Here is a 13,023-nt window from a genome sequence, read left to right as displayed (position 1 = left end):
AAAGTGAATTAATTTTGTCTTACAAAATCTAAAATATTCTTGACATTTTCCTTTTTAACAACTAATTTCTTGGGCTGAAGTTGGTACTGTGGATGTATGCATTCATTCATTAATCTTACTATGTTCAGAATTGTGCCAGATCTTTGAGCTGTCTAGTGTGTGTGTAGCTCTGCTGGGCATTTTGTGGCGATACGCTTACAAATTAAACCCATGGCCAGTAGAAATCAGAAAGATTCTTTATGAAATCAAGTGAGTTTTTTTTCTCCTTTCACCAGGTTTTATTCCCCTTTTGGCAGTACTATTTCAAAGTACTGTCAGAAGATTTTTTTCTCTTATGGGGGTATGGTTTGATTTTCGTCCTACAAAACCTTACAAAAAAAGGTTGAGAGGATATCAATAATATACTTTACAAGAAAAATATGCTCTAAAATATCCTCAGCAGCTAATATTTATACACAATCTTCAGATCACTAGTAATCCAGATAGATTACCAGAGTACTTTTCACTGCTATAGCAGGTAGTCTTGTTAAGTAATTTCTTTCTTAAATTATCATATCCTTTATTAAAACTAACCACATTTTTATTCCATTAATCTTACCAAGAAACTGTTCCAAGCTCTAACCTTGTGAAAGTTGGAAATGTTCTTATGGAAATGTTCAGTGAACTTACTTACAGAGAGAAGTTGTTCCCCTTTCAGCCTTTTCTTTTACCAGACTAGGCAACACAAGCATTTTTAGACTCTTCTCAGAAGAGAACTTACCCACTTTCAACTGTTGATCAGAATAGCTCCTTTCTGCACTTATTCCTGACTGTTTGTCCTCTTGGGACTGAGGTGACCAGTCCAATGCAAGGCTGCAGAGAAGGCGTCTATCTGCTTCTTAAAATGCTGGAATTGCTATTTCCCTCTGCTGGATTCAACACACTTATAATTGGTTAGCCTGATAACTGATTAAAAAAAATATCTGATGCCATTGTCCACAGTCTTGAGCACACAGCTCAATAACAGCAGGTCTCCCAACACAATAAATTACCATAGAGAGTAAAGACCAAGTGTTTATTCTGGCTTCAGCTGATTTGCCAGTTTCCTGCCCCACCACTAGTTTATTGAATGTGCTGTAGTTCTTTTTAAACAGCAGAAGCATAAAACCAACAAATTATATCTAACAAAGGCTTAAGGCAACAAAGGATTGCTTATAAATTTGGCAAGGCAGGTACAAATGTAAAAGATGTTAAAAAAAATAATTGAAAACTAGTCTCTGTCATCTGAGATTTCTCCAAGACTTCTCACAGCAACACATGTCCATGGACAAGCCCAAAAGTATCCTGGCTCAGGGATACTCGCTTTCCCTGGGGGATCCTGAACTGAGCCCTACCCCATCTCAACTATATCTAAGGGTAACAGCATAACATTGTGTACAAGTGAGTATCTGGAAATCTGCAGCTTCTTCTTTCTGCTGTTGATCAACTGTAGGAGATCTATTGCAATGGCTGTTTAATTCTCTTTGGATGTTTGTGAAAAAGAAATGAAAGCTTGGCTGGTATCAGTACACACTGGCTTTTTAATGTGTTGATTTTTCTGTTTGACTCTGCCTTCTTTTTCTGATACTTATTTCAATTACAGTTTCTTTGTCCTCCTCTCTTCCCAGATAATAGAACTTGCTTCATCAAACACATATTCACATAACAAAATTTTCTGAGCAGCAGAATTTATGAAGCCTGGTTTCCTAGGAATTTATGGTGCTGATTTGCAAGTCCCATCCTCACATCATGTCCTCTACGATACCTTCACTAGGCAAAGTCAGCACTTCAAATGGCAAGTATGAGTTCTACACCTGCTGCTTGCCTCAGCAGTCCACATACATTGCACACCCAGTCAGATATCATGCTCTTGTGATTGTTGCCAAAGAGAGAATATATTGCATACCTTTCTCTCACTAGGAACTGTTTCTCAGATTACTTCAAAATAAAAATTAAAGGGCCTCTAATGAAGTAGGAGTATCAGTATAACCTCAAATATTACAAGCATACACAAATTTCAGTTAGAATCCACTCAATCACAACGATTAAAAAATACCTTAAAGTTAGGTTCTTACTTTTTTCTTCATATCTTATTCTGTGTTATGTGTAGTGTTGAAAGTATCTTTGCCCATTCTCAGACCTCCACATTATTTATAATACAATTCTGCTTTTGAATAGTCTCCACATACATTTACAAGAAATTATACTTAATTTGCATAGAATTGATTAATGATTATCCTGTGTATATAAGATGGTTCTGCTATGCATTTTTAATCCCTGGGTACCATGCAGAGTTGCAGAATCTTGCATTGTGATACTTCACTCACGCTATGAAAATGTTTTTTAGAAACTCATAACATCCAACAAAACAGGTAATTTCAATTCTTTATTTTCTCCCCAGTAGGCTGTCAAACAACAGTGTGGTCTGTATAAGACTATAGCTCTTTAAAACACTATATGCAGTATCTCTAAAGCATAGCTAATATTTAGCAATTACTTTGCATGGGACTTTCCACATCAGACAGAGATATTGGATTAGTCAAAGAGAACAAAGGACTGAATATTTTTTCTTCTGAGACTGATTGTGGTGTTAGGCTATTTTATGAGGTGGGACTCTATCAGAAGACATTTTTGCACCTCGATTAATGGCACCCTTTTCCAGAAAGCTACAGAAGATATGATCTTTCTGGACTACAGTTCTACTCTTACGAGGCTGTTCTGGTTTCAGCTGGGATAGTCAATTTTCTTCTTAGTAGCTGGTGCAGCGCTGTGATTTGGATTTGGTGTGAGAACAATGTTGATAGCACACTGATGGTTTTGGCGTTGCTGGGTGATGTTTATACCAAGTCAAGGACTTTTCCATTCCTTGGGCCCTGCCAGCGAGAGGGCTGGAGGGGCACGGGAAGCTGGGAGGGGACACAGCCAGGACAGCTGACCCCAACTAGCCAAAGGGATATTCCACACCATATGATGTCATGCTGAGTGTATAAACTGGGGGAAGAAGAAGGAAGCGGGGGACATTCAGCATTACGGTGTTTGTCTTCCCAAGTAACCATTACACTGATGGAGCCCTGCTTCCCTGGGATGGCTGAACACCTGCCTGCCCAGGGGAAGTGGTGAACGAATTCCTTGCTTTGCTTTGCTTGTGTGTATGGCTTTTGCTTTTCTTGTTAAATTGTTCTTCTCTCCACCCTTGAGTTTTACATTCCTTTCCAATTCTCCTTCCCATCGCTCCGGGTGAGGGCAAAGTGAGCGAGCGACTGTGTGGTACTTAGTTACCAGCTGGGGTTAAACCATGACAGTCCTTTTTTGGCACCAAACGTGGGGCTCGAAGGGTTCAAGATAATGGCGGATTTGATTGGAATGTGTTATTTCTAATTTATAGCTGTTATTGCTGTTTAGCTATTAATCATCGCGTTTCGGTGTTTGCTATGGGGCTTGCTTGCCTTACTGTGTATCAGAGTCTAGCACTTAGTGACTGCTTTTTGCTTTCGCTGCTTGCTGTCCTGCTTATCATCTTACTGCACTGTGCCTGGGAACATTGTGATAACAGCCATGGGAATGTGCCTGGGCTGGCAGGTGGCCAGGGCATCGCTGCTGTTTCTGTGCTGCTGTACTGGACAGGCTGGAACTCCAGCGTGAACCTGAGTTGAAGGGACTGTGACCTGTGGATAAGTCCACATGGGAGCAGGACACCCCAAAGCCCCTGTGGCCGTGAATCAGTCCATGTCTGAGCAGGTACATCTTGGAGTGCCTGTGGCCATGGTTATATCTGTGCCGCAGCAGGTATGCCTCTGAAGAACTTGTGGCCCAAGGACAAGTCCAGGCTGAAGAAGGTACATCTCAAAGTATCTGTGGCTGTGGATAAGTCCACGCTACAGCTGAAGCATCTGTGGCTCTGCATGAGGTCATGCTAGATCACCTCAAAGTGTGTGGTCATGGATAAGCCCATGACAGAGCAGGTACAGCCCTGGAGGGATTTCAACCAGGAATAAAGCCATGCTGGAGCTGATTTACTTCTGAAGGGACTGTGGCTGTGGGTAAGGCTATGCTGCAGCAGGTATTCCCCTGGAGAGAGTGTAGTTCATAGCCAAGGCTCCACTTGGAGCAGGTACAACCCTAAGGGACTGCAGTCTGTGGATAAGTCCAAGCCAGAGCAGGGGCAAGGGGAGGAGTTAATTGCAATGTTAAACCCTATGGGCTGGTCCAAAGGGACTAGGGGTGGAGACTGTAATGGATATACCTTTAAATTGTTTTAATCCATGGTTTGAGTTTCATGTTATAGGAATGACTATAGCAGCAACTACCTGAACCATTGGAGGACAAGCCTCACAAGAAGCAGTGCAAGTGACCTGAGCTGGGCTTTTGCTTTTCTTATTAAATTGTTCTTCTCTCCACTCTCGAGTTTTACATTCCTTTCCCATTCTTCTCCCCATCCCTCTGGGTGAGGAGGAGTGAGTGAGCAGCTGTGTGGTGCTTAATTACCACCTGGGGTTAAATCACTACAGAGGTCTAGATCAGACACAAATATACAGAAGTTCACAATGGCATTGCACAGAGCTTTTGACTGTACTGTGATTTTGTTTATAATGCTTGTCTTTTCCATGCTCACAGAAGGACATGCTTAGATAGCCTTTCCTTACCTCTTGTGGTGAGTTGACCCTGGCCGGATGCCAGGTGCCCACCAAAGCTCCTCTATCACTCCCCTCCTCAGCTGGGCAGGGGAGAGAAAATACAGTGAAAGGCTCGTGGGTTGACATAAAGACAGGGAGGTCATTCACCAATCACCATCACAGGGAAAACAGACTCAGCTTGGGGAAATTAGTTTCATTTAATACCATCAAATCAGAGTAGGGTAATGAGAAGTAAAACCAAAACTTTAAAACACCTTCCCTTCGCCCCTCCCTTCTTCCCAGGCTTAATTTTACTCCTGAATTCTCTCCCTCCCCTCCTCAGCAGCTTGTGCAGGGGGACAGGGAATGAGGTGTGCGATTAGTTCATCACACATTGTCTCTGCTGCTCCTTCCTCCTCAGGAGGAGGACTCCTCACCCTCTTCCTCTGCCCAAGCATCGGTTCCCTCCCACAGTTTGCCATCCTTCAGGCACAGACTGCTCCAGGGTGGGTTCCCCACAGGGTCACAAGCCCTGCCAGCAGCCCTGCTCCAGCTGGGGTCCTCTCTCCACAGGTCCACAGGTCCTGCCGGGACCCTGCTCCAGTGTGGGCTTCCCATGGGTCACAGCCTCCTTTGGGCATCCCCCTGCTCCAGAGTGGGGTCCCCCCATGGGCTGCAGGTGGCTGTCTGCTCCACCGTTAACCTCCATGGGCTGCAGGGGCACAGCCTGGCCCACCATGGCCTTCACCAGGGGCTGCAGGGGAACCCCTGCTCCGGCGCCTGGAGCACCTCCTGCCCCTCCTGCCCCGGCCTGGCTGGCTGCAGCGCTGCTGCTCTCACCTGTTCTCACTCCTCTCTTCTCTGGCTGCAATTGCCATTGCGCAGCAACTTTTCCCCTTTCTTAAATGCATTATCCCAGAGATAATAAATACGTTATCACTGGTGGGCTCGGCCTTGGAGCCAGCTGGCATTGGCTCCATTGGACGCAGGGGAAACTTCTAGCAACTTCTCACAGATGCCACCCCTGTAGCCCCTGCTACCGAAACCTTGTCACACAAGCCCAATACATCTCTTCACCAAAGAGTAGATTAGCTTCATTTCTGTAACAGTGCTATTTCTGCCAAGCAAGGTAGTTAGCAGTTTACTCAGACCTGTGTCTGGGGATGGGACCAACAACTATACTGACACACAGTAAGGTGTGCACTATAACTTCATGTGTAAAGCACAAAAACCTACAGTATTAGGAGAAAACAAAACAAAACAAACAACCGCCCTCACAAATCCAGTAACTGTCTCTAGCTTTGTCTTTTCTCAAGGGTCTCAGAATGTTCGAATGTATTTAAGTGAGAAGCTCCTGGTTTTTCTTTTACCTCATTCAGAGGTTCAACTAAACATAGGCCCTCACCTTTTACTGATGAAGGTTAATGACTATCTATCCTGAGCCATTAGTATACCTCTCCCACCTGTCTGGATTACTGTCCATTAAGCTAGTTTTTTTTCTCAGGATGCATATCAGATCACACGTGCATTAGATAAACACAACAGAGCATGAGAGGTCATCTGTCAACTCAGCAGCTACAGCAGAGCAGCTGTTGCACTGAAAATGCTGCAGCTTTTTAGAGACTTGCTCATTGGCTCGCAATCATGTCTTTTTAATCTACTCTTGCTATCTTTTCTCTGTTTTCTTTTACTTTACAATTCAGTCAGCCGCAAATAAACCTGTTGTCTTTGATTTTGTGGTTGACTTCTAAGTAGTGCTCATTGCTGCTGCTCTGTTGGAGAGATGACCACCCTAGTAAGCTGCCATGATACCATGATTTCCATTGGTCATTATTTATCTACTTCTTTCAGAATCGGGTGCAAGGAAATTACAGGATATGCAGCATGGGCATTTAAAAGAGCTTTAATTCTAGGATATAGACAAATTCCTGGGTAGTGGGCCATTTTCTTTCTCTTCTTCAATGAGTAATACAATTCTCTGATAAAAGCACAGCTTGCACTGCTTTAGGTCTCCTTGCTCTAGTTCTCTGGTTCCTGGAAATGTGAATGTGGAAAGAACAGGTAGCTGAGGAGAACCAAAATGGGCATAAATTTGAAATGGCTGCTAGACAGTTAGGAATGGTGCTCCTAGAAGATCAAAATATGTATTTTTACCATAGGTCTGTATAAGAAGATCACTGAACTTCCTAACAGATTTATGGTATGTATAGAAGCTAAATGATCACTAATGAGCATTTATTGGGGGAGGGGGATTTTGTGGCTGATTATTTGTATCTTTTGAAGGTGAACAGAGCTAGTGCTTTCAATCAATGGGGAAAAGCTCTGGTTAGAGATAACTTCTTGGTGTCTATGATTTCACTTTGTGATAGCATTTAAGGAAAAGGTGGCATTACCTTTGAAACATACCTTTCCTATGAGTATTCTTATACAGCCTCATACAGGCTCCAAACTTGTTCCCACACCGATATTATATTCACCTTAGTTTTTCAAAGGGCCTTGAGCAGTATTTCAAAGCCAAAAAAATCTAAAGGTCCAGAACATAGCCTGGCTGGTGAGAAAGCATGTTGGTAACTGCTATGACTATCATGATGAATCAAAGGAGTAGGCATTTCAGACCAAGTGAGGTGAAGATCCTGTATTTAATTCTGCAAGGACAGCAAAACTCCAGGGAGTGCTACTGCACGTGCACATGAAGGCACAATAACTCTGTGACACAATTAAGTGGTAGCTAAAAAAAAACAAACAAGCAAACAAAAGGCTGTGGAAACTTGTCCCAGGAAGTTGTTTATATTGTCAAGACCTTTGCCACAGAGAGGCAAATAACCACCGCCTGGGCTGAGCATGAAAAGGAGTGGAAAGGAGGAAGTTAGAAGACACTTCACATGATAATGGCCATTTTTTCCTCTTTTCCAAAGTGTAACAATTCAAGACAAGAAAAAAATTTAGCAAATTTGTAATGTTTTGGTGGGGATGGACTCCACTGCCTGCACAGTGAGAGAAGACCCTGGTGGAGCTGTGTACAGGGGTTCTGGTAGCACAGGCAGAAGTTGTGCTGGGGACAACTCTCATAACCAGAATTACATTTCCTTCATTTCTCTGTAGAGAGCTGACTTAAGTTCTGACAACCCTTCATAACATTCCATCAAGTCTGTGCAGTACTGTCATAAAAAAAAGGCTACGTTATTAAGGTCTGTTGATGTGACACCTACCTTAGGCACACTGTCAGCCCTTGATATGACTGTCAGAATACCTAATGTTTTATCTAGGGCTAGTGATTCCTTGTTCTCACTTACTTTTGTGTAAAATACTATTTCAATCATAGAAACATTTAGATTGGGAAAGACCCTTAAGATCATCAAGTCCAACTGTTAACATAACACTGCCAAGTCCAACACTAAACCTTGTCCCCAAGCGCCATGTCTGCACTTTTAAATACCTCCAGGGCTGGTGACTCAGCCACTCCCCTGGGCAGCCTGTTCCAATGCTTGACAACCCTTTTGGTGAAGAGCTATTCTATAACATCCAATCTAAACCTCCCCTTGTACAGATTGAGGCCGTTTCCTCTCATCCTAGTTAGAAAGTATCATGTAAGCACGCCACCATTCAGGAAGGCAAAATCCATATGCCAGCAAGCGGCCAATATTTCAATCAAGACAGTTAAGCATGTGCTGGTTGTAAAGCTCATGACTGCACTCATGTTAAGTACAAAGGTCAGCCTGTGACTGTAGCATTGCTACATAGTGTGAGTATAGTTTCTCAATCCATTTCCTTCTTGGCTTTTTAACCCATGTCGACCCTACACACCACACCACCACCTCATCACCTGTGGGACACCATCGTTTCTGAGACTGCACCAGTGAGGTGTTCTTCTTCAGCACCCAGTGCTGGCTTGTGATCTCCCCTCTCCTTACTACTCATTCCTGCTCACACAGCAAATTGCTCTGTCTTCTCAATTTTGCAAATGCAGATGGCAAGAAAGCAATTGCTCCATACCTTTCTCCAGGAATTGAGACAAAGTCTGAGACAGGAAATGAAGGTGAGGGAGCGGCTGAAGTTAACATTTTCTGTGAGAGGTGTGAGAAAGAGGAAGCATGACGACTCTGGCATGTAACTGTTTCCTCCTTTCTGTCTCTGAAAGCTTGGGAAGAAGCGTGGGTGTCAGGGATCCTTCATGCTGTCTCCATTTTAGTCTAGAAAAAGCGTTATCTGCAGAACCTCTGGCAGGAGCTTAAAAAGCTGCTACATTCTCCTTACAGCTGGGGAGGTGTGTGGCAGAGGAGGTTTCTTCTGCGTCCTCCTCCTTAGCTGACCCAGGGTAGCCCTGAGGCTGGGTGGTTAAGGTGCTGAATTATCTGGCACTGAGACACGGGGTGGGAAGCACAGCAACAGGAAGGCAGAAAAAGCTGCAATCTCCATCTTGCTTGGCAGCACTTCATTTAATTGTTTTAAATGCATGTAAATGTAGGTTATTTGTAAGGAAGAACAAAAGCTCTCGGCATAAATTAGGATTCCTCTATGTGTAGGAACGCAAAGAACTCATTCTGAAAAACTCCACAGGATGAACACTCTGTGTTTATTAAGAAACGGGGAGGCAGCAGAAGTCTCTTTCAGCGGCTGGGGCCCACAGGTATGGCACAGCATTGGCACTTCAAAACAATCCACAAAACAAGGCCAGGGCACCGCGGAGGCGAAAGGCCTCACTGCCACCACTGTGGCCCAAGGGCCACCGCCAGGCTACTGTCCTCCCCTGCCCGGCCGGCCCGGCCCCCCTGCCCCTGCCCGGCCGGCACTGCCCCAGCTCCAGCCCCAGCCCCAGCCCCTGCCCTGCCCCTGCCCGGCCGGCACTGCCCCAGCTCCAGCCCCTGCCCCTGCCCTGCCCCTGCCCGGCCGGCACTGCCCCAGCTCCAGCCCCAGCCCCTGCCCTGCCCTGCCCCTGCCCTGCCCCTGCCCGGCCGGCACTGCCCCAGCTCCAGCCCCAGCCCCTGCCCTGCCCTGCCCGGCCGGCACTGCCCCAGCTCCAGCCCCTGCCCCTGCCCTGCCCTGCCCCTGCCCTGCCCCTGCCCGGCCGGCACTGCCCCAGCTCCAGCCCCTGCCCCTGCCCTGCCCCTGCCCGGCCGGCACTGCCCCAGCTCCAGCCCCAGCCCCTGCCCTGCCCTGCCCCTGCCCTGCCCCTGCCCGGCCGGCACTGCCCCAGCTCCAGCCCCTGCCCCTGCCCCTGCCCTGCCCGGCCGGCACTGCCCCAGCTCCAGCCCCAGCCCCTGCCCTGCCCTGCCCCTGCCCTGCCCCTGCCCGGCCGGCACTGCCCCAGCTCCAGCCCCTGCCCCTGCCCTGCCCCTGCCCGGCCGGCACTGCCCCAGCTCCAGCCCCAGCCCCTGCCCTGCCCTGCCCTGCCCCTGCCCTGCCCCTGCCCGGCCGGCACTGCCCCAGCTCCAGCCCCTGCCCCTGCCCTGCCCCTGCCCGGCCGGCACTGCCCCAGCCCCAGCCCCAGCCCCTGCCCTGCCCCTGCCCGGCCGGCACTGCCCCAGCTCCAGCCCCTGCCCCTGCCCTGCCCCTGCCCTGCCCCTGCCCGGCCGGCACTGCCCCAGCTCCAGCCCCAGCCCCTGCCCCTGCCCTGCCCCTGCCCTGCCCCTGCCCGGCCGGCACTGCCCCAGCTCCAGCCCCAGCCCCAGCCCCTGCCCTGCCGCTGCCCCTGCCCCTGCCCCGGCGGCACTGCCCCAGCTCCAGCCCCAGCCCCAGCCCCTGCCCCTGCCCTGCCCTGCCCCTGCCCCGGCGGCACTGCCCCAGCCCCAGCCCCAGCCCCTGCCCCTGCCCTGCCCCTGCCCCGGCGGCACTGCCCCTGCCCCGGCACTGCCCCCGCCCTGCCGCTGCCCCTGCCCGGACGGCCCCGCCCCAGCCCCACCCCCAGCCCCCGCCCCGCCGCCGCCGGGCCCTCCCCCGCCCGGCAGTGACCCTCGGCCCCGCCGCTTCCCGCGGGGAGCGCAGTGCGCAGGCGCCGCAGCGCCGCCGGGCCGAGGGGATCGCGGTGCGGCGCGGGAGCACGAGCCGGAGCGGCCTCCGCGCGCTCGCCGCCAGCCGCCGCCGGGCGCTATGCGGGTGCCGCTGGCCCTCCTGGCGCTCGCGGCGCTGCTGGCGCTCCGGCGGAGCGCGGCCTCCCGCGGGGAGCAGCGGTCTGCAGGTAACGGGCTGGGACGGGGGCCCGGGACGGGCCGGTATAGGCGGGCCGGCGGCGCGGGTCCCGTGAGGGGAGCGGAGCGGGGCGGCGAGCCCGGAACTGGTGGCGGCATCGGGGCCCTGCCCTATCCCGGAGCCGCTGGAGACCGAGTGCCGCCGGGGCTGCGTCGCTGCCGCCGCCCTGCCTGCGCGGGTGCGGGAGGGGGCGCAGGGTCCCGCGTGTCCAGCCGGGAGCGGGGCGGCGGCGGGGCGCCAGGCCGTGCTGTGTGCAGCTTCGCCCCGCTCGCCGGGTGCTGTGCCGCGCTGCCCCGCCGGGGTGAGGCGGCGCCGGCTGAGCTCCCCCGCGGCGGCGAGGTTAGGCTTTGCCGTGGAAGATCTGCTGACATGCAAATGCAAATCGGCTCTGGTGGCGCGGCACCCTCGCCGCGTTGGAAGCGTGTCGCTGCTGTCTGGGGGTGGTTACAGCCGAACCCCGACTTTGTCAGGGTGCCCGTTACAAGTGGTTACAGCCCTCTGCTGTGAGGTGGCAGATACTCGTTGTTATTTCAGGTGTTTGTACGTTTTGTCACGTAAAGCAGGAGCAGGGTGTGCATCGAATAGGCCTGCAGCACTGTGTTTTATAAACGCCAATGTCCGAAGAAGCAGAGAAATTGGGAATTTCAGTGCCAAGATGGGGAGGCCAAACGAGGCATCAGGGTTATGGCCATGACCACAGGGGAGGGGGTACCCTTCGGCCAAGCACTGAGTGGGCAGGGGGCGGAGCTGCCGGCGAGGAGCAGCGTTTTTTCTTTGGGCAGAGCTGTTGCAAGTAAATTATGAAAGAAACACTCTGGTTGACAAGTTTCGGTTCAGACTGGAACAGCTCATTAAATTCCGAGATTGCTGTCCAACAGCTCAGGTTAAAAGAGAACATGTATTGAGTTTTCAGCAATACTGAGAGCTGTTTACAGGGTGTTGCATGTTATGCCCTTCATGAAAGGACTTGAAATTGTGTCCACACATAGATAAATGCAGCAGTACTCTCCTGCTGCTAGCAGTTGGTTGCAGAAACTCCAATTATGCTCCCAGGTGCCTTGGACTCTGCAAATGCGTAGTGTGGATTGGTTGGGACTTGGTGCGGTTTGGATCCATGCTCAGCTGAAGTGACTGAACTCTGTTGCTGCTGGGGGTGGGCCACCCTGTGTGGGACTTCGGAATACTGCTTAGGTTTACCTGATGTGGACTAGGAACAGTAAAAATGGTAATCTGTCAGCTGACTTGTGCCTTGGTAGTTTACATCTGGAGTGTTTAGTTTGTTTGACTTGGTGGCTGGTTAACTATGAAACCTTGCAGGGAAACTTTTTTTTTTCCACATTTTAGCAGTAGGGAGGCTTGATAAGTTAAATACTGTCTTTTGAGACTGGACTTCACCTCTTTTAAGAGCGTGCTTTTATAGCTAATAGAATATGCTACTTTTACATTGCATTAAGCAGTTTCAAGGTAAAAACGCAATACCAGTCAATCAGCTGCTGTAAAACAAATCTGCTGTAGTCCAGCCTAGTTCAGCACAAGAGTTACCTTGCTGTAAGACCTGTGGTGCAGTCGGTATGGCGAGCTGCAGAGCAGCAAAAGCTCACTTTTCTGCGTATGAGTGCAGCACACCCTCAGGTGAAAAGAGCAGAATATACTGTGGAGTTAGGTTTTGAAGACACAAAGCAGAGTTTTCATGGTGACTTGCATTCAGGTTGGCCACAGCTTGTATAACCGTACCCTTCAGAGACTTCATCACTTAAGCAAAAACTTCAGTGAACAAAAACATTATGAAGGGAATTTAGTAGATATTGCTGTGTATTAGCTGAATGAAAATGCTGGTTATGTCTGTAATGATGAACTAATACCATGTCCTTACTTCATTATTACATGGATGCAAACAGAAGTGCTGGCTTATACTGAAAGGATGAAAGTAGACGAGGAATTCTGAAGCATGTTTATGATGCTTGCCTTTGCAATGATACAGTGATACCTTTAAGTTTTAGTAGGGCTTCCAGTGTGTCAGTTATGTAATACATATCTTAAGGCTGAGTATGCAACGAGGAAATACTCTGTCATCTTCATCTTCTGTTGTGGGAGACAATTTTCCTTAGAAAAGCCAGACAGAAAAGCCAGACAAGGTAACAGCAGTTGTCTGAATAGCTGAACACCCTCTGCCTTCCCTACAGCTGAGTGCTTAACGAGCCTGCGC

At 49.3% G+C, this 13,023-nt stretch overlaps 1 protein-coding gene across 4 annotated transcripts in view; it reads left to right on the top strand.

Moving 5' to 3' along the window:
• The first annotated feature begins 3,791 nt into the window (after positions 1-3,791).
• The window catches only part of IFNGR1 (interferon gamma receptor 1), a 33,314-nt gene continuing 24,082 nt past the window's right edge, over positions 3,792-13,023 (top strand). The window contains exons 1-2 of one of the 4 annotated variants that reach the window (XM_037393053.1): positions 3,792-3,854; positions 9,189-9,258. In XM_037393053.1, coding sequence (XP_037248950.1) covers positions 3,807-3,854; positions 9,189-9,258 — 118 coding nt within the window. In that variant the 5' untranslated portion in view covers positions 3,792-3,806. Of the gene's footprint in view, positions 3,855-6,813; positions 6,832-8,646; positions 8,668-9,188; positions 9,259-10,587; positions 10,807-13,023 lie in introns of those variants that run through there. The other 3 variants (XM_037393055.1, XM_037393052.1, XM_037393054.1) reach the window with 3 other exon arrangements.

The sequence above is a fragment of the Falco rusticolus genome, chromosome 6 (genome assembly GCF_015220075.1).
Source record: "Falco rusticolus isolate bFalRus1 chromosome 6, bFalRus1.pri, whole genome shotgun sequence".
Taxonomy (NCBI): Eukaryota; Metazoa; Chordata; class Aves; order Falconiformes; family Falconidae; genus Falco; species Falco rusticolus.
Note: the sequence above shows the minus strand (reverse complement) of the source record. Positions and strands in the feature narration are given on the sequence as shown.